Here is a 25,789-nt window from a genome sequence, read left to right as displayed (position 1 = left end):
TTACTAAACAAGCTCTCTCATTTTGGTTTCTCTTCTCCCGTCGCCTCGTGGTGCCCGAAGGTTTTCACCGCCGAGACTCTCTCATTTTATTTCTCTCAACTCAGGGTGTGCTGGTTTCCTTTTGTGATGCTTATTGGTTTCCCACCATCTTTGGTAATTGATTTGAAGGCTTGTACCTGGTGAAGAGAGGTAGCTGATACTAAACTTCTCAAGTGTCTGACATGCCCCGGTTTTCAATTTCAGGGTGAATGGGATTTTGTTGTTGGTGTGACTGAACCTCAGGGAGAGGCTGCCTACGTATCCTTTCGGAATCAAGTCAAACGTAGTTCAGGCCTCAATCAATGTTTTGTTTTGTTTGTTTTTTTTTTTTTTTTTTTTTTTTTTTTTTTTAACGGCTCAAAAGGTGGTAGCGAGAATTGGGTAGTGTTTGGGGAGTAGTGGGGAATAAACACCTTCGCCCTTTTCAACGTGTCAGGACCACTTGGAGTATGATCTAGACGTAGTACCTCTTGACTGCATCTGCATTCACCGCTGTGTCAGGGTCATTTCCTTCGATATCACCTAAATACAATGCTCCTCTTGGCAATATTTTCCTTACGATGTATGGGCCTTTCCAATTTGGGGAAAACTTTCCTTTTGCTTCTTCATGATGCGGCAGAATACGCCTCAGTACCAATTGTCCTACTTCGAAATTCCGGGGGCGGACTTTCTTGTTGTAGGCGCGGGCCATCCTTCGCTGGTATAACTGTCCATGACAAACTGCGGCCATCCGCTTTTCATCAATCAATGTCAATTGCTCCAGTCGAGTCTTAACCCACTCGCTGTCCTCGATTTCTGCTTCGACAATGATTCGAAGTGAAGGAATCTCTATCTCTGCCGGTATTACGGCCTCGGTTCCATAAACCAAAAGATAAGGAGTCGCTCCCACCGATGTGCGCACCGTAGTGCGATACCCCAATAACGCAAAAGGTAACTGCTCATGCCACTGTCGGGAACTTTGTATTGTTTTCCTCAAAATCTTCTTGATGTTTTTATTTGCAGCTTCTACAGCACCATTGGCTTTTGGCCGATAAGGAGTGGAATTCCTGTGTGTTATCTTGAATTGCTCGCACACATCTCCCATCAAGTGACTGTTCAAGTTTGCTGCATTATCTGTAATGATAGTCGCAGGAATACCGAAGCGACAGATAAGATTTGAGTGTACAAAATCCACTACAGCTTTCTTGGTGACCGACTTGAGAGTGACAGCCTCTACCCACTTTGTGAAGTAATCGATGGCAACCAGTATAAACCTGTGTCCATTCGAAGCCTTTGGTTCAATTGGTCCAATGACGTCCATGCCCCAAGCGACAAATGGCCAAGGTGCGGACATGGGATGCAGTTCTGTGGGAGGTGCATGAATCAAATTACCGTGCACCTGACACTGATGACACTTCCGGACAAAGCTAAAGCAATCCTTTTCCATGGTCATCCAGTAATAACCTGCTCTAAGGATCTTCTTCGCTAAGACATACCCGTTCATGTGAGGTCCACATACACCTGCGTGTACTTCGTGCATGATCTTTCTTGCTTCCTCGATATCGACACATCTTAAGAGATTGAGGTCCGGAGTCCTCTTATATAACAATTCACTGCTCAAAAAGAAACCACTTGCATGTCGCCTAATGGTCCTCTTTTGATCTCCAGTTGCATGCTCGGGGTATTCTTGTGTCTTCAAGAATTTCTTGATGTCATGGTACCAAGGCTGCGTATTTGATCCCGCCTCGATTACACTGCAGTAACCGTGTCTTTCCTTGATTTGGATTTCCAAAGGATCGACGTGGGCGTTGCCCGGGTAGGGTAGCATAGAAGCCAGAGTAGCAAGTGCATCTGCCAGTTCATTGTGAAACCTCGGAATATACCTGAATTCTATTGAGTTAAAGCGCTTGCTGAGGTCCTCCACATGTTGTCGGTATGGGATAAGTTTGACATCCCGAGTTTCCCATTCGCCTTGAACTTGCCGGATGATCAGGTCAGAGTCTCCCATAATCAGTAAGTCTTTGACATCCTGATCGATTGCCATATGTATGCCCATAATGCAGGCTTCATATTCAGCTGTATTATTTGTGCAGAAGAAACGAAGTCTAGCTGTGGCGGGATAATGCTGACCGGCAGGTGAGATCAAAATTGCCCCGATCCCTATACCCTTGGCATTCACGGCTCCGTCAAAGAACATCTTCCAAACATGAGCTTCCTCCGAGATCGCTTCTACGGTGTTTACCTCTTCATCTGGAAAATAGGTATCCAATGGCTGGTATTCCTCATCGACCGGGTTTTCGGCCAAATGATCTGCTAACGCCTGGGCTTTCATTGCCGTGCGAGTGATATAAACTATGTCGAACTCCGTAAGCAAGATTTGCCATTTAGCCAGTCTCCCAGTAGGCATTGGTTTCTGAAATATATATTTCAAGGGATCCAACCTGCTTATGAGGAATGTAGTGTGGGCTTGGAGATAATGCCTCAGCTTTTGAGCAACCCATGTGAGAGCGCAGCATGTCTTCTCCAACAGAGTGTATTTGGCCTCGTAGCTGGTGAATTTCTTGCTCAGGTAGTAGATCGCCTGTTCCCTTTTCCCGGTCACGTCGTGTTGCCCCAGGACGCAGCCAAAGGAGTTCTCCAAGACTGTCAGATACAAGAAAAGTGGCCTCCCTGGTTCGGGAGGGACCAAGACTGGGGGATTCGAAAGGTACTCTTTGACTTTATCAAAGGCTTCTTGACACTCCGTTGTCCACTTAATCGCCGCATCCTTTCTTAACAACTTGAATATGGGCTCACACGTGCTTGTCAGCTGGGCAATAAACCGACTGATGTAGTTCAGCCTGCCCAAAAGACTCATCACGTCTTTCTTCGTTCTTGGGGGAGGTAGATCTTTGATAGATTTTATCTTAGTCGGATCTAGCTCGATACCTCTCCTGCTTACGATGAAACCCAAAAGTTTACCTGACGGAACTCCGAAAGCGCATTTTGCTGGATTTAGCTTCAAGTCATACTTCCTTAGTCTCTCGAAGAATTTCCTCAAGTCTTGGATGTGATTATCCTGTGTCCTGGATTTGACTATTACATCGTCCACGTACACCTCTATTTCCTGATGCATCATGTCATGGAAAATGGCGGTCATGGCCCTCATGTAAGTAGCCCCAGCATTCTTTAAACCAAACGGCATGACCCGATAACAGTAGGTGCCCCAAGGCGTGGTGAAGGCAGTTTTCTCGGCATCCTCTTCATCCATCAATACCTGATGATACCCAGCGTAACAATCTACGAAAGACTGTATCTCGTGCTTGGCGCAATTATCAACGAGGATGTGGATGTTGGGCAGCGGGAAATTATCTTTAGGACTTGCTCTGTTCAGATCTCGGTAATCTACACATACTCGAGTTTTCCCGTCCTTTTTCGGTACTGGAACCACATTCGCCAACCATGTTGTATATTGGACTACCCGGATCACTCCTGTTTTCAGTTGCTTGGTGATCTCCTCTTTAATTTTGTCACTGACCTCGGTTTTGAACTTTCGTTGCTTTTGTTGAACCGGAGGACAATCAGGATGAATCGGCAATTTGTGAACCACTAGATCGACACCTAGTCCCGGCATGTCATCATATGACCAAGCAAACACGTCTTTAAATTCAAGAAGAAGTTGAATTATCGCCTCTCGCGTTTTCTTGTCCGTGTGAATGCTTATCTTGGTCTCCCGGATTTCTTCCGGGGTTCCTAAATTTACCGGTTCAGTGTCATTCAGATTCGGCTTAGGTTTATTCTCGAAATATTCCAACTCTCGGTTTATCTCCCTAAAAGCCTCTTCCGCATCATATTCTGGTTCTGGATTCATTAATTCGCAATTAAATAGCTCATTGTGACCTGGGCGTGAAGTCCGCAAGCATGTCATATTTAAAGCCGCATTATTAGGACTGAAAAGGAAGATAAGAGGAAAAGTAATAAAATCAGGACGAAAGAAAGAATAGGAAAGCAATGATGATTTTTTTTTATTATTTTCTTTTGAAAATTGGAAGACAACAACGTTTACAACTAGGAATTCGGAATAACAAATGAAAAGAAGAAAACGTTCAAGTTATGTCCCGGAGATAACTTGTGATACAGGAAAGGTGGCAGGACAGGTCTACCCGGACTTCCGTCTAGTTGGGAATGGCGTGATCTCCCAGTTTTGGAGCTTGGCGTTTGGCCCTATGTATATCATCTCAGCAGTGCTCGTGCCTTCGCCTGGTTGAACCATGTGGACCTCGTAAGAGCATTTCCCTCATTGCCCCACATATTTCCTCGATTTCCTCAACTGTGAAGACCTCGTCTTCTTCTTCTTCAGTGTACCCTGGCCTGACAAAAGTCGCATGTAAATCCGGCAGTGGTTGAGGCAACTTCCAGCCCTCATTTCTCCTTTTCTTTGCCCATTTTTCGTCTGCTGGAGTAGGTTTGAAACCTAGTCCAAAAGGTTTCTTGATGACTGGTAAAGTAATGGGTTCCGTCGTTCCCTGAAGATTTCGTCCAAGCCCCTTCCCTGGCCTAAATCCGTGTCGGATCATCTCTTTGGCCACCATAACCGAAGCGTTAGACAAGAAAGGCTGGGGGCAAGGTACTCCCTCTTCGTGCTGCTCTGCCAATACCACCTCGAAAGCTTGATAGACCGTATGCTCACTCCCTTCTCTTGGTTCAAGATACGGGATAGATGGGTCCCGATAAATGGCATGTTCATCTTCTCCATGGACCACGATCTCTTGGTCTTCATACTCGAACTTCACCATCTGGTGAAGAGTAGAAGGCACGGCTCCTGCCGCATGGATCCAAGGCCTGCCAAGGAGGAAATTGTATGATGTGTCCATGTCTATCACTTGGAAAGTGACTCGAGATTCGACTGGTCCTATGACCAGCAACAGGTCTATTTCTCCCATGGTGTCTCTCTTGATACCATCGAAAGCTCTCACGCAGACGTTGTTGGGTCGGATTCTTCCGGTCTCAATTTCCATTCTTTGCAGCGTGGAGAGCGGGCAGATGTCAACACCTGATCCCCCATCCAGCATCACCCGCTTGACATAGTAGTCCTCACATTTGACTGTTAAATGCAATGCCTTGTTGTGTGCTGCTCCTTCCGGGGGTAGATCGTTCTTGCTGAAGGAGATTTGGTTGACGGCGAAGAATCTTTCTGTCATCCGCTCCAGTTGTTCTACCGAGGTTTCGACCGGTACGTATGCTTCATTCAGGGTTTTCAGCAGGATCTTTTGATGCTCGGTTGACTTCATCAATAGTGACAGCATGGACACTCGCTCAGGGTGCTTGCGCAGCTGGTCTATCACCTCATAATCCGGCATCTTCATCTGCTTGAAGAACACTTCCGCTTCTTCAACACTCACAGGCTCCTTTGGAGGGAAGCGCCTTTGTGTGGCGTTGTTCAGTTCTTGGGTATTTGAGTACCCTCCAACGAAAGTATTTTCTGGAAGTTCTTCCCTGACCTCCTTACCTTTATACGTTACCAAAGTCTTTTGATAATTCCACGGCACTGTGGACGGGTTGGTCATTGGCTTTTGTGGCACGCGTCCGATAACCACTGGCTCATTCAGCCGAGGTGGTTGAATCGTCCCCCGGACCACATAGGCCCCTTTTGGCACATACATAGGTTTTGTCTTTTTGATCCCGAAGTTCTGCGTCTTCTTGGCTTGACCTCGTGGTATGTAAAGAACTCCACCCTTTGCTGGTACTACTTTCTTCTCCACCTTCTTTTCGGGCTTGCTTTCTGCAGCCTTGGCCTCCTCCCCCCTTTCTGATTTCTGGTCTGTTTCAGGCCTCCTCGCTGTGTCGACAATGGCAATTATGGCTTTCAAGGCAGGGTCGAACTCTTTGTCTTCACAAATCATGCCGATCAGCGGCCCATTATTGTGAGCGGGCAATGGATTGTTAGTTACATTTGGGATCTCTTCGTCCCTTAGCACTATCTTCCCCTGCTCTATCAAATTTTCGACCACTCTTTTCAATGACCAGCAGTCGTTTGTATCATGCCCCTCGGCCCCTGAATGATAGGCGCATCTGACTCCGGCTTTGTAAGAAGGAGATGTCGGGTTTTGCCTTGTTTGAGGGATGGGTTGTAGGAAACCCAACTGAACCAACTTTGGGAACAAAGTCGAGTATGGCTCACCGATGGGCGTGAAAGTCCGCCGTCGAGGTGGCTCTTGGGGGCGGTAGTTATTTTGCGGGGGTTGTGGGTTATAGTGGTTGCGGTAAGGAGGCTGATTTCTGGGAGGTGGAGCTGGGCCTCGGTTGGCTTGTTGTGGTGAATGGTTATAAGGTTGGGCATTCATGACCATATAAGGTTGATGAGCATATGCCGCATTTGAGTGGGGGTAGTAGTGTTGTGAGGCCCTTTCCGGAAAATGGGGCCTGTGATGACGATACTCCCTTGCTTCAGAGGCTGCCATAGCCGTTTCTTCCTTCTTCTTCCCCCTTGTCGTCCCTCCAGACCCGCTTTGGATGGCCTGAGAGGTTGCCCTTAGGGCTGCTTGACTCAGAATCCGACCCGTTTTCAGCCCATTCTCTACCATTTCTCCTATCTTGATTGCTTCCGCGAATGGCTTACCCATGGCCGACATCATGTTTTGGAAATAGTCAGACTCTTGAGCCTGGAGAAAGGTAGTGACCATTTCCACTTCATCCATGGGAGGCTTTACTCTCGACGCCTGTTCACGCCACTTAATAGCATACTCTCTAAAACTTTCCGAAGGCTTCTTCTTCAAATTCGACAGAGAGTTTCGGTCTGGCGCAATGTCGATGTTATACTGGAATTGTTTTACAAAATCTCTGGCGAGATCATCCCATATATGCCATCGGGACATTTCCTGATCCATATACCATTCCGAAGCTATCCCTACTAAGCTTTCCCCAAAATATGCCATTAGCAGTTCTTCCTTTCCGCCGGCTCCCCGCAATTGGTTGCAGTATTTTTTAAGATGTGCAATGGGGTCACCGTGCCCATCATATTTCTCGAACTTGGGGGTCTTGAAACCCGTCGGCAGGTGCACGTGAGGGAACATGCACAGGTCGGTGTAAGAGACGCCCTTTTGCCCGCTCAAACCTTGCATATTCTTCAAACTTTGTTCAAGGCTTCTCATTCTCTTAGCAATCTCATTTTGTTCTGCAATCCTGGGGTTCTGATCCTGTCCTGGTGCGAGTTCGCACTGAGGCGGTAGAGGATTATTGTTGGTAGCGAACCTGGTTGGTTCCATTGAGAACGATGGTGCTTGGAATGTAAAAGAGGATGAGTCAAAGCTTGGCTTGTATGTGGCAGGCTGTGCCGTAGCTGGGCAAGGCGATGCAGTAAAGATATTCATGCTTGCATCGGTGGCCGACATTCGGGGATGAGGCTCAGAAGGTGATCCGGCGGAGAAAACGGAGTTGGCTGGGTACCCGAATGGGGTAGCAGGGTAATTTATGGGGACATTAGAAGTCCCACCTGACCTGGAGAATAATTCAGGGAATCCGGGGACGACACTTGGCGGCTCTTTCCCATTGTTCCAATCATCCAGCATTTCCAACATGCGGAGCCGTAGGATTCTATTTTCTTCTGCAGTTGCGGATTCAGGCGTGAGGACGGCTGAGATTGAGCTCTCCTCAGAGACGGGGACTGTTTGCAATGGAATTTCCGAAGACATTTCCACACTTCCTTTTGACCTGGTGAAGTAGGTGTGAGTACTGTTTCTGGTCCTAACAATAGGTAGTTGAACACCTCTCCTTGACCTCGTGAAGTATGAGTGCGAGGCCAGACTTTCACCAAACCAACCGTCTTTTCAAAAACCCTGGAAACATGCTCAATGACAAGCGCACGGTTAATTTGCAGCAAATAACAGATAGTTAATCTCACGTTGGGCATGATGCACCTATACAGTTAAGTGGATTACTATATGTCTGCTACGAGAGCATGCGTCATTCCGGTATTTTCCTCTTATTTCCCCCCCTTTTTTTCTTTTTTTTTTATTATTTATTTTTCTTTTATATTTTTTTTGTAGCAAAATAAAATGCGATCGGATCCGATGAGGATTGCCTACGTATCACGATACTCACGTGAATCAGATCATTACGTAGTTCGAAAACACGAATGAGCGTGAAAGAAGCAAACTCTTTATTATTGAAGTAGTCTATTACAAACTACATTTTGCAAAAGAAAAAGCAAACTTTGGAAATAAACCTAGACTCAAAAATAGACTAAAAATCACCCTGATGAAAAAAAACAGGCAGAAGATGCTAAGATACAGATTTGACCTATGAATGCATTATGGTTTTAAAAATTGGTTTCCGCGGGGCATCGTTCGGCCTCGCCGCGGTCCTAGGCGTGAGATCCCTCTCAAGTTGCTCTAGCTCGTGCATAGTCTGCTTGACATAACCCATTACTGCCGAGAGGACGGTAGCGCTGGACATGTTCTCACATCGTAGGCATCGTCTGGTGATGGCATGGGCAATGGCCTTGATCCTATCTCTGGTTTGCTTCTTCTCTACGAGCAGGCGTTTTGTCTGATCGCTGCATATCTTGAAAACTTGAGCATCTTGTACATGCTGATGCTTCAGTCGTCGTACTTCCAACTTCATCTGGGCTATTGAGTCATACCAGTATCTGCTCTCAATTTGGAAATCCTTGGCCTGATTAGCTGTTTTGATCTCAAGTGCAGCCATCTCTCTCTTTATCTTAGCAACAGTCTTCTCATGGTCGCTTTCCAATCGATTCAGGTACCTGCGATGCTTGTCCGTTCTTGTATCCCACTGTGCCTTGAGCTCTGCTATGATGTTTTCAGATTTCTCCAAACCATCTCGCCATTCCCTGATTTCACCTTTTAGCCCTTTTATCAGCTGCTCGTCCGATCGACGCCTTGGTTGTCTATCTGCATCCAACCTTATCTGTTTGATCTGGGCTCTGAGCATTTCATTTTCTTGAATCAACCTGTTCCGCTCTCCCAGATCGGTAGCAACTTGCACGTTGTGTTCATATTTCAATTTTTCCACTTGTTGCTTTAACCTGCTGATTTCGGTGCAATAGCCTCTTTCTTTTGCTAACCAATCCCACTGCTTTTGTGATGATTCGGTAAAATTCCGGATGTGGGGTCTCTTAGCTGGCCTTTCATGCTCGAGTTCCCTTCTGTACCATGCAAGGTAACCTGGCGCCGTTTCTCCTTTGGCTTGATCCCGCACGCAAGTATCTGATTTCAAATATTGACCCTCATTCCAGATTTGGCGAATCTTTGCTTCTGGGAACTGTCCGTTAGGACTTATCTCGATTGCTTGAGTGCTTAGATCTTCCTCATGAGGTACTGTCTGGCATTTTCCGAACTGTCTTAAAACTCGGCCGGGTGCGTAAGGTTGAATGCTCTTAAGCCCCATCAGCAAGAAATGAGTTTTAGTCGCTGACATATATAAGACCTCATCAACGGGCAACCATCCCAACTTCCATTGTATTTGGCTGGCAGTAAGAGCTTGAAAGAACGAGGTCCAAGCCAGGACTCCTTCGGGCAAACTGATCTCTTTGGCTCTCGCGTAAGATTCTTCTATGCGGGTCTTTTCCGGGGAACCATGGCTCAAAATCTCGGAATGATGGCAAAGGTGCTCGGTCATCCATATCTGCAAAAGCAAGTTACAACCTTCGAAGAAATTTCCCCCAGCTTTACAAGCTGTGAGAGCTCGAAAGATGTCGGATACCACCATAGGCGCGAGAGTACTGTTGCTTTGCGTGAGTAAAGTGCTGACGACCCCAGATATCTTCAAATCAATGTTTCCATCTTTCCTGGGAAATACCAGAAGACCCAGAAACGTTATCATGAACGCCACCCGTCTGTGCTCGTCCCACTTCTGACGAACTCCTTTGCTGCACAGTTTGTTGATTGGATTATTGAATCCCCCCTCGTGACCGTATCTATCATATATGAAGCATGGAGTACAGAATCCGGCTGCTAGATCCGGGTTGTGGACTGTTCTAGGTATTTTCAATGAATCCAGGAACCGATGTACCGTGACGACTCTTGGGGCGACCAAGTATTTTTCCCTCAACGGAAGTTCAGTATTCCCGATGTATCCGGCCATTTCTTCCAAAGTTGGGGTGAGCTCAAAATCAGGGAAATGGAAAACATTGTGCGCCGGGTCCCAATAGGTAACCAAAGCTCTTATGATATCTCCCCGAGGCTGGATTTCCAACAGACCCACAAGACCTTTCAGATTTTTCTTAACCTCATTTTGCCCTTCAACACCTAGATCATTCCACCATAGCCGTAACTTGATAGGGATTTTGGTCATTATTGAAAAATGTTCATTTTGCATCGTGCTCATCCTGCACATTTATTAAGGTGATTTTAACAAAAATGACTGACTCAAAATATTTTACAGAGGGGACCAAGCTTTGAACACGGCCTTTAAGCACTCCGGGGAAGAAGATTTTAAGGCTGTGTGGGTCTAAACATGCTAAGGAAAACCCCAAAGTGGCTATTTATGCAAAGTCAGCCTTCCGGCGTCCCTTTTCGGGAACATTCGGCTATTCATGTCAAAACAGCATCACCTGACTTATTTATGACTCTTTAAAAATTTGAAACACATATTTTTTTTGATTTTGGCTATTTTAGCAAAATGGGGGTTGAGCCCGACGAGGGTTGCCTACGTATCTCATCTCCGGTGAGAATCAAACCGACGTAGTTCGGGGTCTTAAAAATCAGAAATAAGTATTTTTTATTGTTTTTTTTTTTTGAAGAAAGATAAAGACTAAAGAAAAAATAATTTTTGCAATATTTGGACTATCCGTCTGAATTTATAGAAAGGGTATTACAAAAGAAATTTTTTTTTTTTTTTTTTTTTTGAATTATGAGTTTTCCATTATTTTTTACTTTTAAAATAAATATCATTTCTTTTTTTGATTTTGAAAGTGAAAGAAATTTTTTTTTTTTATTTTGGACATGAAAGAATTTTTTTTTTTTTTTTTAATAATTCAAACTAAGAAGACAAATTTTGTTTTTATTCTTTTTTCTTTTTTTTTTCTTTAGAACAATTCCAATGAGGTTTTGACAATACTTGAACATTGGTTTTATTTTTCCAAAATAAGTAATTATCTCCCCACGTTGCTATTTTCCTCTTTTTTAGAAACCGGTCAGCATGCGGAATCGAAACAAATAAATGCACAAAACCAAATAGGATGCAGCAGGGTGGTCTTTTCAATTCAGGTTGCTTGTCCTAGACGGACCCAACCCCTGTGTTGAGCCCCCTAAGTCAAATGCAACATGATGCAAATAAACGTTCCTACTAGGGATCCGGCATGAAGTTTCGTTAGACTAGGTTTAAACCTTGGTATTTGTTCTAGACTGTGTACCCGAGCGGACCAACTCGAGTCGAGGAGGGGCTACGTACCGGGGACCCGCGAGATCGTCCGGCTTTGTAACTTGTCTGTCCTTTTTCTTATTTTAGGTATTGACATTAACAGAATAGGGAGTCTCGACCAGCGAGCTTCTCCCCGGAGGTAAGAAGAGAAGGGTTTCGGCACAGTTTATATACAGTTCAGATAATATCAAAGCGGTAAAAGACAGCATTTAGCACATTATGCAAAAACATGTAATAAAGATCAGATAATAAAGCCAAATATAACAATTATTCTAAGCTCGAATTCTTGAACCCTGAACCAGTGGTTCTGGGTCCATTAGTCCCCAGCAGAGTCGCCAGAGCTGTCACACCTCCTTTTTGCGCGCCCGCCCCGAAGGGTTAAATGCGCGGGTGGAGTTTTTCCAATTTAAGTGACAATATTCGAAATGGGATTATTTATTTAATTCAGAGTCGCCACTTGGGAAAGGTTTGGCTTTTGGTGTCCCAAGTCACCGGTTTATCTTGAATCCCAAATCGAGGAAATTTTCGACTTTTCCAAATAAAGTCTGCGAACCAGAAATTCTAAGTAAGGAATTCTGTTGACCCGAGGGAAGGTGTTAGGCACCCTCGAATCCCGTGGTTCTAGCACGGTCGCTTAAATTGTTACAATGGCTAAATATCTGATTTAAATACATGTTATGACTTACGTGCTTTTATTAAGTTTAAACCGCTTTTATCATTATCACTTATTTTTATAGAGTTGCAACGTCGTGAAAATGCATCTCGAACCACGTCACAATCAATGCGCCCGTGATCGTCAACACATTTTGACTTCGTTGAGATTTGGATTCGGGTCACATCAATGTGCACCCGGGTTTGAGAATGTAATTTAATTAAGTCGCGCCTAAAGAGTCTAGCGTATTATTATTTTTTTTTGTAGGAAGCCATGAAATTCACTAAACGGCCTATCCTGAATTCTAAATATTTATTATGATTATTTATTGAGGGCCCCGCAATTTTGCATTTTTATTTGGCGAGGCTCGTCTCTATTTAGAAAGGATATCCTAAAGTGGCTACATTTCTAATACATTTGTCTCTAAAACTAGAAAAAGAAAGAAAGGTACATGCTGCTTTGGCCTAATCCGAGTTTTTATGATTAATTATTTACAAAGTTAAGAAAGCATTATATTTTAATGGCAAAATGCTTTAATTTGACAAGGAAATCACATACGAGTTAACGAAATACACCACTTAATCCGAACAAACATCTTTAAGTCGAATTTAAATTAACTTGCTTAAACAGGGTTAGTAGAGTTCCTTATTAAAGGATGTTTCCGATGATATTCAAAGCTAATCCTATAAATCGCCTAAAGAAGTCGAAACTGGGTGATTTAAAACTGTATTGTATTTGGCTAGATTTAAAAGCCATCGGCCCCTGCTTATTCAAAGCATGCTGAAAGAGTGAGTTCAATTCTAGCAATCATATTTAATAGTTTCACACTCCATGAAACTGTGTTCACATCCTGTATGCTTCTGAATGAATCAACTACCACGGTTTCTGATCAACATAAACATTAATTAAGTACAAACTTACGAATGTATCCTCTATTAGGCTACAAATTAAAGGATTTATACAACTTTAACAATATTCGCAAAACGGTAAGTAAAGCCACAGATGATTAAAGATTCTTCAGATCTTTCATTTCAATTTTCATTCCGGCATCAGTTACATCAGACAGATTCGAAGTGTGTACCTGAGAAGATGCTTACAATGAAGAAAGCGAGAGAGTCAGTTGAGCAAACAGTGCAAGCGAAACAGCAGCAGTAACAGATAACAGCAGCAGGACAAGTTTCGGTGCGAGATACAATTGTAGACGAGGAGGAAGTGGAAAATGACAGCAGTAGGCAGTGAAGCATAAGCAAAACTCCAGGCAGACCAACTCAGAAGAAACTAAGCACGAGAATACCCCCAGAAATCTCAATTGAGACTTGGAAGAATCAGTACAGCCCAACAGGTTGACAGCAAATGAAGCCCAAACAGAAAACAGTTTTTCCTGAAATTTCTGTATATTCCCTATTTCTTGTTCACTCTCTATCTGTGTATATAGCTTCTCTCAATGTGTCTGTATGTACCCTTTTATGATATCTCTCTCACTATCTCTTTTCTTCTTAAACAAAAGAGTGACAACTTTCAATCTTGGAATCTATTTGAGTTATCAAAAGAAAACTCCCCTCAGTTTTTCTTTCTTTTTTTTGAACTTCAAAATCCTCAATGATTCAGTCCTTCTCTCTATGTTAATAATTTCCCTGTATGTATCCCTATCTCCCTGTTCTCTTTCCTTTTTTTTTTTTCTTGCCCCTCACTTTTAACATATGGAAGTTCTTCCTTTTATAAGCCTAAGGTCTGCCCTTAACAGCCTGTTCATCAATCAGAAACCCCCTCCCATGTGCCATCCTCTTTTCAGATTCCACTTAGCTCTTTAAGTATAAACAAAAAAAACCCCCATGATATTCCCTGGCAGTCTTCTCTTTTAAGTGAGGTTTAATACTTCTTAAACTAAAGTGGAGTATGGACAGCAGGGGCGTGTTTTGACAGCACATGCTGTCAAACTATTTTTAATTCAAAAATGGCCTTTATGCAGGAACCAGGCTGTGCACAATGCACATGCTGTGCAGAAGTGCACATGCCCTCAATTCAGATTGCAGCTTAACAATCTATCCTTTTATTTTCAAGTTCAAATACAACTATAAATGACCCTACTTGATTCTTACTTTGATTCAAACAAAGTTGCAGCAGGCAAAATGTTCAATCGTTAACATTCGAACTACTGAAACTAATTGACGACATTTGTCGACTCGACTATATTAGCATTAACATACACAATCGTAGCCAAAAATCAAACATTCAGAAGTATGGGACACATGACTCAACCTATACTGATTAAAACAGAATTGTATTTTGAGGAATCAGTTAGTCAGTACAAATTCGGAATACCACCAGTACGTATGCCTTATCAGAATAGGAGGGGAGGGATTCAGACAAACACAGAGGTTCAAACAAAGTGGCCAAACAAAAGTTGATAAAATTAAAACAAATATGAACAAACTTTTAAAGACCAATCACACGGACTAAAAAAAGGAAAAGAAAACAAGACTCACCTCAAATCTTTGAAAAATCAAAACCTCGACTCGGATTTGGACAGACCTTCTTTAAGGCTGAATGGATTTTAATCGAAGTGTTTCTCAGATGAGAAACACTTTGATTAAAGTCCATTAGACCTTAACCTCTTCGGTTGAACCGGTATAAACCAGTGACGAAGAAATACAAAAATTTCCAAAGCTCAGATCCGGGATTCAGGCTTCCTTGGTCGGATTCGGACCAAACCAAGTATGGTTTGGTCACGAGGGGGGTCTGGGGAGTGTCTGGTGTGAAGCTGGGGTTGGTTGGTGTAAAACGAGTTTTAACTCGAATCTTCAAATGAAGATTCGAGGACCTAGGGGATGGTTCGAACTACATGGTTAGCAGATCCATGTTCAGGATGGCAAGGGGGTTCTAGGGTGTTAAGGGGAAGGTCACCGGCGTTCAGGCCGCCGGGTTTCTGGTGAAAGTGTGCAGGGGCGGCTAGGGTTTGAAGGGGATGGGTTTGGGTGAAGACGACGAAGCCGGGGTATTGGATAGGGGGGTAGGGTAAGGATTTGGGCTTATATAGTTGGTGGGTGGGTCGATCTCAACCGTTAGATCAATCTAGATCTACGGTTTGGATCTGATGGTCTTAAGTGAAACGGTGTCGTTTCAAATGTTGAGGGTTTGGGTTTGGTCCGGGTGTAAACGGGTCGGGTTTGTTGATGGGTTATGGGAATTGATCTTGGCCGTCGATCACTCTGAGATCAACGGCCCAGATCAGGCACGATTCAAACGACGTCGTTTGGACGTCCTGGGCATCAGGTGACCTGGGCTGGGCAGGCCTGGGTCTTGGGCTGTTCGTTTGGGCTGAGTTTGTTGGGCCAATTTTAACAAATTGGCCCAAGTCCGGAAGGGGTCTTTCCTTTCCCTTTTTTTATTTATTTTTTTTTATTTCTTTTTCTTATTTATTTTAAAACAAAACTAAGCCAAAAATCAAATTAAAATTAAATACACACTCAAATACAATTATTTGCACACATACTAAAATATTTCAAAACAGGTAAGGTCAAACCAAACAAAATCACGGACGAAAAATGCCTATTCACGATTTTCTATTTAACGACCGAATTACGGTTTGAATTACGCAGGACACATATATATTTTTTTGAATTTTATTTTAATAAAGTAAATAAATAAGAATGGGCCAAAATCACAAATAAATCCACAAGGTGCCGCACAGAAATCCGAAATTGTACAGCGGGGCCAATTATTTATTTTTTTTTATTGCTTTTTGGAGCGATTGTCGTGTGAAGCAAAAATCACGTGCTCACAACGCCCAGATTGCTTTAAATCGTACAAAGATCTTTGTAATCTGATTGAATACATTTCCTGAGATTTTGCTTCAGGCATTTTAAATCCTTCAGGGATTTTCATATAAATTTCATTATCAAGTGAACCGTACAGATAAGCTGTAACTACATCCATTAGATGTATTTCAAGCTTTTCATGTAGTGCTAAACTGATGAGATATCGAAATGTTATGGCATCCATAACAGGTGAATATGTTTCATCAAAATCGACTCCAGGTCGTTGTGAGAATCCTTGTGCAACAAGGCGAGCTTTGTATCTTTCAACTTCATTTTTATCATTCCTTTTTCGCACAAAAACCCATTTATGACCAACTGGTTTTATACCAGCAGGTGTTTGGACTACTGGTCCAAAGACCTCTCTTTTAGCAAGTGACTTCAATTCCGATTGAATTGCCTCTTGCCATTTTGGCCAATCAGATCTTTGTCGACATTCTTCGACAGATCGAGGTTCAAGATCCTCACTATCTTGCATAATATTAAGTGCAACATTATATGCAAAAATATTATCCACCACTATTTCAGATCGATTTAAATTAATCCCATCACCGATCAAACTTATTAAAAGTTCCTCACTCACATGAGCTTCGGGTTCATTGATTTCTTCAGGAATCTCAGAACTAATCAGATTTTGGGTCTCTTCAGGAAATCCCTTCATAGTATCGTTTTGATCATTTGTCGATTTTCTTTTTCGAGGATTTCGATCCTTGGAACTCAAAGGCCTACCACGCTTCAGGCGTGCTTTAGGTTCACTAGCTCTCATGCTAGTAGATGGTCCTACTGGGATATCAATTCGGATAGGCACATTCTCTGCTGGGATATGTGACTTAGTTATCCTTTTCAAATCAGTAAATGCGTCTGGCATTTGATTTGCTATATTCTGTAAATGGATGATCTTTTGGACCTCCTGATTACATATAGGGGTACGAGGATCAAAGTGAGATAATGATGAAATTTTCCACACAATTTCTCTTTTGATTTCCTTTTTCTCTCCCCCTAATTGTGGAATATTTGTTTCATCAAACCGACAATCTGCAAATCGAGCAGTAAATAAATGTCCTGTCAATGGTTCAGATAGCGAATAATAGAGGGTGATTCAAACCCAACATATATTCCTATCCTTCTTTGTGGTCCCATCTTACTACGTTGTGGTGGTGCTACTAGCACATATACAACACATCCGAAAATTCATAGATGGGCAATATTTGGTTCATGACAAAAAACTAATTATGACGGAGAATATTTATTATAATGTGTCGGTCTGAGACGGATAAGTGATGCTGCATGCAAGATAGCATGGCCCCAACCAGTAGTGGGCAATTCTGTTTTCATAAGTAGTGGTCTTGCTATCAATTGCAGGCGTTTAATAAATGACTCTGCAAGGCCATTTTGAGTATGAACATAAGCTACAGGATGTTCAACTTTTATCCCAACGGATAGACAATAATCATCAAAAGCTTGAGATGAGAATTCTCCAGCATTATCAAGGCGAATAGCCTTTATAGGATAATCTGGGAATTGTGCCCTTAATCGAATTATTTGGGCTAATAGCTTTACAAACGCCAGATTGCGAGATGATAGTAGGCACACATGAGACCATCTTGAAGATGCATCTATTAGGACCATAAAATAACTAAACAACCCACTTGGTGGGTGAATAGGTCCACATATATCCCCATGTATACGCTCTAAAAAGGCAGGGGATTCAATACCAACCTTCATTGGTGATGGTCTAGTGATCATTTTTCCTTGATAACAAGCATCACAAGAAAATTCGTCATTTGTAAGAATCTTCAAGTTCTTTAATGGATGCCCACTCGAATTTTCAGTAATTCGTCTCATCATTATTGATCCGGGATGGCCCAAACGGCCATGCCAAAGCACAAAAGTATTTGAATCCGTAAACTTCTGGTTTACGATAGAGTGTGCTTCAATTGTACTAATTTTTGAATAGTATAAGCCAGAAGATAAAGTTGGTAACTTTTCTACAATGCATTTCTGGCCAGAAATATTCTTTGTAATACAAAGATATTCCCTGTTCATTTCATCTATTGTCTCAACATGATACCCATTTCGGCGGATATCTATAAAACTCAACAAGTTTCTTCGGGACTTGGAGGAGAACAATGCATTGTCTATAATAAGTTTTGTTCCCTTAGACAGAAATATTATGGCTCTTCCGGAGCCTTCAATCAAACTTATATTACCAGAAATTGTTGAAACATTTGCTTTTTCCTTATGCAAATAAGAAAAGTATTTCTGATCGTTGAATATGGCATGAGTTGTTCCACTATCAATAACACAAATATCTTCATGATTTGTCTTTGATCCAAACATAATTTGAGGGTTATCCATATTCTTCAAAATAACATAAATAAAATATATTATAGTAAACATCATTATCAAAGCATAACTTTTATTTATGTACAACAATTACATAACCATACTATCTATTACAAACAACAAAAATTAAAATATTTACATTTCTACAGATTCACTACCGATTACATGACTTGTTTCTCCTTCTGGGAGTGCAAAGTAATCAGCTACATCCAAATGCATGAAGTCTAAATTATCTTCAGAAATAAAATTTGCTTCAGCATTTTTCTCTGTCTTCTTCAGGGAGGCTTGATAAAGCTCAACCAGGTGCTTTGGCGTACGACAGGTACGTGACCAGTGCCCTTTTCCTCCACATCTATAGCATGCATTTTCTGCATTTGGCGCTTGCACCGCTTCATGCTTTTGTTCCTTCCTTTTCCACTGCTGGTGGTGAGGAGGCTTCTTTGGTGCATTATTATTACCATGATTGGGGTTTCTTCCCCGACCACGGCCATGACCACGACTGGGGCCACGACCTCTTCCACGTTTAGCTTGGTGGAAGTTCGTCTCATTCACTTCAGGGAATGGACAAGAACCAATAGGTCGGCTTTCATGATTTTTCATTAATAGCCCATTATGTTGCTCTGCTATAAGAAGATGTGAGATAAGTTCAGAATACTTTTTAAATCCCATCTCTCGATATTGCTGCTGCAGGAGCATATTCGAGGCATGAAAAGTGGTGAAAGTTTTCTCCAACATATCATGATCAGTAATATTATCACCACATAATTTCAATTGGGAAATAATTCTGAACATAGCAGAATTATACTCACTGATAGATTTAAAATCTTGTAGCCTTAGATGAGTCCAATCATAACGTGCCTGTGGAAGAACGACCATCTTCAGGTGGTCATATCTATCTTTCAAATTATTCCACAGTATGACTGGATCTTTAATAGTGAGATATTCCATTTTCAGGCCCTCATCAAGGTGATGGCGTAGGAATATCATTGCTTTGGCACGGTCTTGGTTTGATGCCTGATTTTTATCCTTGATGGTGTCTGCCAGACCCATCGCATCAAGATGAATTTCAGCATCAAGCACCCAAGACATGTAGCTTTTGCCCGATATATCCAGGGCTACAAATTCAAGTTTAGAAAGATTTGACATTATTTAGGAAAAGAAAGTTCTTACCTCTAATACTTTCAAAGTATTTGCTCGAGATGTCAGAGTCTCGTGCTGATAACGTGTTATAAAATAAAGACTGTAAAGTAAAGACAAGTATAGAGAGAAACTGTTATATTATTCGAATTCAAACTGATGTACATAATGAACTGAAATCTCTTCTATTTATAGAAGAAAGAAAGCTGTTGTGTAAGTTGCTACTATACCCGATATGGATAATCTTCTACCGGGAGCAATGTTTATCCATAACGGAGTACTGAAAGGATAAGCTTATTATACCCGATATGGATAATCTTCTACCGGGGATAATGTTTATCCATAACTGGGTACTGAAAGGATAAACTTATTATACCTGATATGGATAATCTTCTACCGGGGGTGATATTTATCAATAACCAGGTACCGAAGTGATAAGCTTCTTCAGGAAGCTTATTTCCAATAGAGTACTAAATAGATAAACATATTTACGGTGGAGTCCCATATGGATAAGCTTCTTCAAGAAGCTTATTTACAACGGAGTACTAAATGAACATCCATAATATAATATATTTATAACAAATATGAAATAATTTACTACCAAGAACTTTTACTTAATTGAATAATATTAAAAAGCAACAACAATACATACCCCACATTATCTTGCAGGTAGGGTTTTGAAGGGGATAGTGTTACTGCAGAAGCTAAACCAAAATTTAAAATTTATGGATTCAGTTTTCTAATTATTTTAAGTTATTGTGTTCTAAATTAACAATTTCTATATAATTTTTTAAGATAAATACATAATTTAGATAAAAGTTACTGGGTTCAATATTCAAAGGGCCGCTCCGCTCCTGTATGTGGGTGTAAACCTTACCCTTACATTGGGCGATAGAGAGTCGGCTCAGAATAATATCAAGAAGCACATGAACAAATTTGTAGCTTTGGCGCGTAAAACTCTAAATTCATAGAATCCTATAGATTAATTATATATATCTCTAGGATGGAGGCATATTGAAATGTTGCATTGTGAGTAACCAAGTATATCGTCCAGTCACTACTCTTTTATCAGCTTAACATTGAATCTTATCCTCCGCACAAATCACAATTAGTAAAAATCTGTTTATATTCACGTTTAACTTCCTTAATTTTTTGTTATAATTATCATTTCATGAAAACTGTATCCCGTTTCGCGAACAAGATATTTCCTTAGGTTGAATAAACGACAAGAAAAAGTAAAGATCAAACAGGACAGGTTTTATCCGTACGACTGTCGCTGCAACGCTCTGTTTGTAGTGTTTTCATTTTCGCGCTAATAGTAGTAAAACTTTTGACACTACATACGTATCTCTGTTTCTCTTCTAAAAAGTGACAATTCCCTTTTGGTAGTATGTTCTTTGCATTCCCACAAAAAATGGAATCCAGAAAACTCTCCTGATTGCCAGCCCATATTTGCATATGCTTCCACTTTACTCCAAAAATCTCTCAACACACTGAAGAAAATGTAAATTGCATTACATTTTTAATTTCCAATAACATAAAGAGCATTGCTCCTTCTATATTTACAAGGATAAACATTCGTTAATCGAAATGAAGACTTGCGACATTACAGATACTACTACTAGTAATTATTCATCAGAGATAATTGGAGCAAAAGATGGACAACCTTAAAAGAAGAGCAAAAAGCCAAAACAAAACGGAATAATCCATCTTCAATCTGCTACCTTTGTTTGTACATGGATCGAAGGTTTCCCAAAGTTTACTTCCATCAAATGGCTCCAGAATATTCCTTCCCCAAAAAACAACAAACAATCAAGTCCCACTACTAAAATCTTACTGCTATATACATAGAATTATCTTCTGAATTTAGATGCTTCCAAAATGATAAGGGGTAATACTAGCAAAATACATCTTTTACCTTCTCCATTTCCGTAGTATTCACATGCAGGGGAGGAAAAAAACAAAAAGGGACAGCCCCATAATTTCATAGATGATTTTAAGTATTTTCACTGGATCAGTTCAGAGATCCAACCAACATCCGGGTTCGTAGCTTCAGAAGGAATCGGGTCGGGTACCATCCCATCTAACGGATTCTCTTTACTCAATTTCTCAAACATTTTAGCCCTTAAATCCCTCCCTGATTCTACCCTTTCCATAACTGGTTCTTCCTCGCAAAGATCAAAGCAACAGACACCGGGTCGGTTGAAGGCCCGAGTTGGCGTTGAGGGTAAGCTACAAAAACCGGGTCGGTTTACGGGTATCCTTGGTGACCCGAGTACCGGAGATCCCATTTGTAAATTCCAGGAAGAGGGCATGGACTTCACCTTGTTCAGCTGCAATTGACGTAGTGACGCCACCATTTCGTTGATCGAGTAATTAGACCCTAGAGATCGACTCAGCGAGCTCACTGAGTTGGTCGTCTGAGTCATCGGAGACATCGGCGGCGACTCACAAGGTGGCGAGCCTGACTCAGGAGACGTTATAAAATGCAAATTTTTCCCCTCAAAACCGTACCTGGAAATGGAAGGAGAGCCATCGAACGAATCGGCACGCGGACTCAGTACTCGGATCTGTTCCGGTGAGTGAGCAAAGAAACAAACCCTTCTCTTACAATTGAGACCATCTTTACAAGGCTGCGTACGATAGCGAGCAGGGTGGAGCCAGCACTCAAATACGCCATGAGCGAACTCACAACCATCACCTTTCCTACAGTTCCCTTTACGGAACTCAGGGCATGCAGTGCCCGAATAGTGATACTTACGTGGGTCCCTCCGACGAGCTTTCTCGCCGGGATGTGCGTACGGACACTCTGTCCAATCGTGTGACTTCCCACGTGCGCACTTCCTCACCTTAAACTCGTACATACGGAACTGATCACAAGAGTATGCGTCTACCGGAAGGTCAATATCCTTACCTTCGCCGTATTCAAAGTCAAAATCACCAACGACGTCGTTGAATGGAAGGTAACGCTGGAGTGCCTTCAAACCGGTGTCGTTTTGTAGAAACATGGAATAGTCCTCACCAGAGGCGGCACTGAAGCTGGGGCTTGAAGTTGCATTGCCGCTTGGGCTTAAAGTTAGGTGCATGTTATCCGTCTGATTATCTCCGAACGACCATGGTGGAATATGGACCGTCGGATAAGGGTGGTTTCTCTCTCCGATCATCATCTTTCTATGTAAAGAAGAATGGGGGTTTCTGTTTGGACTATGGACTGCAGATGGTGATGTGCAGCAGTTGATATATAAACTGCTAGATGAGTTTGGGGGGGGGGGGGTTAACCTTGGTTGAGTTACATTTAACTGCGGTTAGGATAAAAAATAGGGAACTAGAGATTTCCACTGCGGTTAGATTAATGAGGATACCTAAACACACATGCAGGTGAATATCTTGACATGAGAATTGTATAGTGAAAGGACACGTGTAGTTTGGATAAGGGTTTTTTAGGACTTGTTTGGATTTTGTTTGATACTGTTGTATGGGTTTGATTGGGTTGTGATGAAATAAGGTAGGTTGAGGAATGTGGAGTGAATTTTTATTAAACTGACGCCCCTAGTGTTTCCAAGGCGGTGAAGCGTTACATACGCAAAAGAGGAGAAAAGATAGGGAGGGGTACATTGGCCAGAATGCCGGGAATTGCGTGACCAGATTAGACATTTTGGAGTTGAAAAATAAATAAAGGATTAGACATTTTCAGGGCCTTCTCAAATGATTTTTAGTAACTACATAAATGGTAACAAAAGATTAAACAAAAAATACTACTTTTTCTCATTTTATTATAGTTTAGTTTTAATGATTTTTTTTTCACTTTAGTTTTAGTCTGAAGGGAGTAAAATATTTTCTTTTATAAACTATATAATAAATATATTTTCACTAACACTTAATAATATGATTTGTTGGGGCACTCTTAATACAAATACTCTTTCTTTTATAAAATAAAAAGACATAAAATACATTTGAAACTCTGGTCAAAACAAACATTCTTTACAAATATTGTATTAAATTATTTTTAATTTTAATTATTTTTAATAGTTCTTAAATAAAGATATTAACGTACATTGAGATGTAAGAAAACAAGATGTTAAATTTTAATGTTCAGATTTAGAATTTTTTTTAATAATCAAATATTCATTCAGAATTAGGCATTTTATTTTAAAAACAATCAGTTGGTTCTTAATCACCTAGATTGGAGCAAGAATGCTAACTAACCATCATAAACCTCTTTCAACAAGTGGAATAAAATTCCTGAAAAGAAAAAAATAGTGGATAAATACTTCCATGTGTACTGGCCAAAATCTGATCGTTACGACTGAGTTGACCGATATTCTGTCTAATTAACCGGGCAGTGAAAGTTAATAGAGCTCACTCCATTTCTTCTCTCTCACATCCGACGAGTCGGTAAGAGTGGCGCCTAAAATCATGGCCAAGACACATTGGCGGCAAGAGGACGTCAAGTCAAGCAAAGGGTAAAGGTGCCTTGAATATATATAGCCAAGGAAAGCTTTCAATAGGGGGCTGCTCCTCCTACCTCCCTCTAACGAATGAAAAGCTCTCTTCGAGTATTCTGGAGACAGAAGAAATTGTAAACCTACTTCCTCATCGATTGATGAGGGAGACAACATTGAATCTGAATAAGATCATTTATATTTCTTTCATCCCATGTGTGATCCTTACTCTTAGCTTCTCAATTTGGAATTAATTATGTCTGACTAAGATTTACCCCTTCATCTTTGATTGATTTGATCAAAAATATTTTAATATCTTTTGAGTCAAACAATTTGGCGCTGTCTGTGGGGATTTCTTAGTGAAATTTCCTAGTTTATCCCAGATCGAAGCCAAGAAACATAATGACCCACAAAGCTTAGACATCCTCGCCCCATCAACCATCGATATACCAAACAAGGCAAAAGGTGTTACCAACCTGTTCTCCCCCACCGGACCATCGGACGAGAGCGAGGAAAATATCATGCTCACCTACTTTTTGTCCAAGCAAGCACATAAGACTCGCACGGGTGAAGGCACAAAGAAACATATCAATTGAAGAACAAAAAATTACTTCAGCACAGCCGAAATACTTCCTGTCGGCGATATCTTCGGGCCGGATGGTAGGAGTCAGACAAGAAAACTATAATGCGTACACAACGCAAACCTAAGCGAAACGTCAACGTCTCATAATCACCGACACTGCACCTCCTGATGCAAGCAATATCAAATGGACTGGGACTCCCACGGGAGATGTCCGACTCTCCAAAAACTCGAACGACGACAGGCTGTTATTTTAATAAGTTCGAAATAACACCCTTTAAGGCCAAGGTCCTTCGCCAAAAAAGAAAAGGGTTCGACCTCGATCGAATGACGACAAGTTGTTGTTTCAATAAGTTCGAAATAACACCCTTTAAGACCAAGGGCCTTCGCCAAAAATGAAAAGGGTTTGACCTCGATCGAACGACGATGTGCTGTTATTTCGATAAGTTAGAAATAACACCCTTTAATGTCAAGGGTCTTTGCCAAAAAAGGAAAGGGTTCGACCTCGATCGAACGACGATAGACTGCTATTTCGATAAGTTGGAAATAACATCCTGTAAGGCCAAGGGCCTTCGCCAAAAAAGAGAAGGTTTCGACCTCGATCGAACGACGACGTACTGTTATTTCAATAAGTTCTAAATAACACTCTTTAAAGCCAAGGGCCTTCGCCAAAAAAGGAATGGGTTCGACCTCGATCAAATGACGATGGGCTGTAATTTCGATAAGTTCAAAATAACATCATTTAAGGCCAAAGGCCTTTGCCAAAAAAGAAAAGGGTTTGACCTCGATCGAACGATGACAGGTTGTTATTTCAATAAGTTCGAAATAATACCCTTTAAGGCCAAGGGCCTTCGCCAAAAAAGAAAAGGGTTCGACCTCGATCGAACGATGACAGGCTGCTATTTCGATAAGTTTGAAATAACATCCTGTAAGGCCAAGGGCCTTCGCCAAAAAAGAGAAGGGTTCGACCTCGATCGAACGACGACATGCTATTATTTCAATAAGTTCGAAATAACACCCTTTAAGGCCAAGGGCCTTTGCCAAAAAAGGAAAGGGTTCAACCTTGAACGAACGACGATAAGCTGTTATTTCGATAAGGTCGAAATAACGCCCTTTAATGCCAAGGGCCTTTGCCAAAAAAGAAAAGGGTTCGACCTCGATCGAACGACGATAGGCTATTATTTCAATAAGTTCGAAATAACACCCTTTAAGGCCAAGGGCCTTCGCCAAAAAAGAAAAGGGTTCGACCTCGGTCGAACGATGACAGGCTTCTATTTCGATAAGTTCGAAATAACATCCTGTAAGGCCAAGGGCCTTCGCCAAAAAAAAAGGAGTTCGACCTCAATCGAGCGCGAACGGGCTATTATTTCGATAAGTTCGAAATAACATCCTTTAAGGCCAAAGGCCTTCGCCAAAGGGAGAAGACGTCGACCTCAAT

At 41.6% G+C, this 25,789-nt stretch overlaps 1 protein-coding gene across 1 annotated transcript; it reads right to left on the bottom strand.

The window, feature by feature from the left end:
- Nucleotides 1–20,823: 20,823 nt before the first annotated feature.
- On the bottom strand, nt 20,824–22,555 carry LOC104238965 (zinc finger CCCH domain-containing protein 20-like). The gene has a single exon (XM_009793489.2). The coding sequence runs from the start codon at nt 22,494–22,496 to the stop codon at nt 21,336–21,338; it is 1,161 nt and encodes a 386-aa protein (XP_009791791.1). The 5' UTR covers nt 22,497–22,555; the 3' UTR covers nt 20,824–21,335.
- Between the last annotated feature and the right edge of the window lie 3,234 nt (nt 22,556–25,789).

The sequence above is a fragment of the Nicotiana sylvestris genome, chromosome 8 (genome assembly GCF_000393655.2).
Source record: "Nicotiana sylvestris chromosome 8, ASM39365v2, whole genome shotgun sequence".
In the NCBI taxonomy this organism is placed as follows: Eukaryota; Viridiplantae; Streptophyta; class Magnoliopsida; order Solanales; family Solanaceae; genus Nicotiana; species Nicotiana sylvestris.
This window is presented reverse-complemented; position numbering and strand designations above follow the sequence as displayed.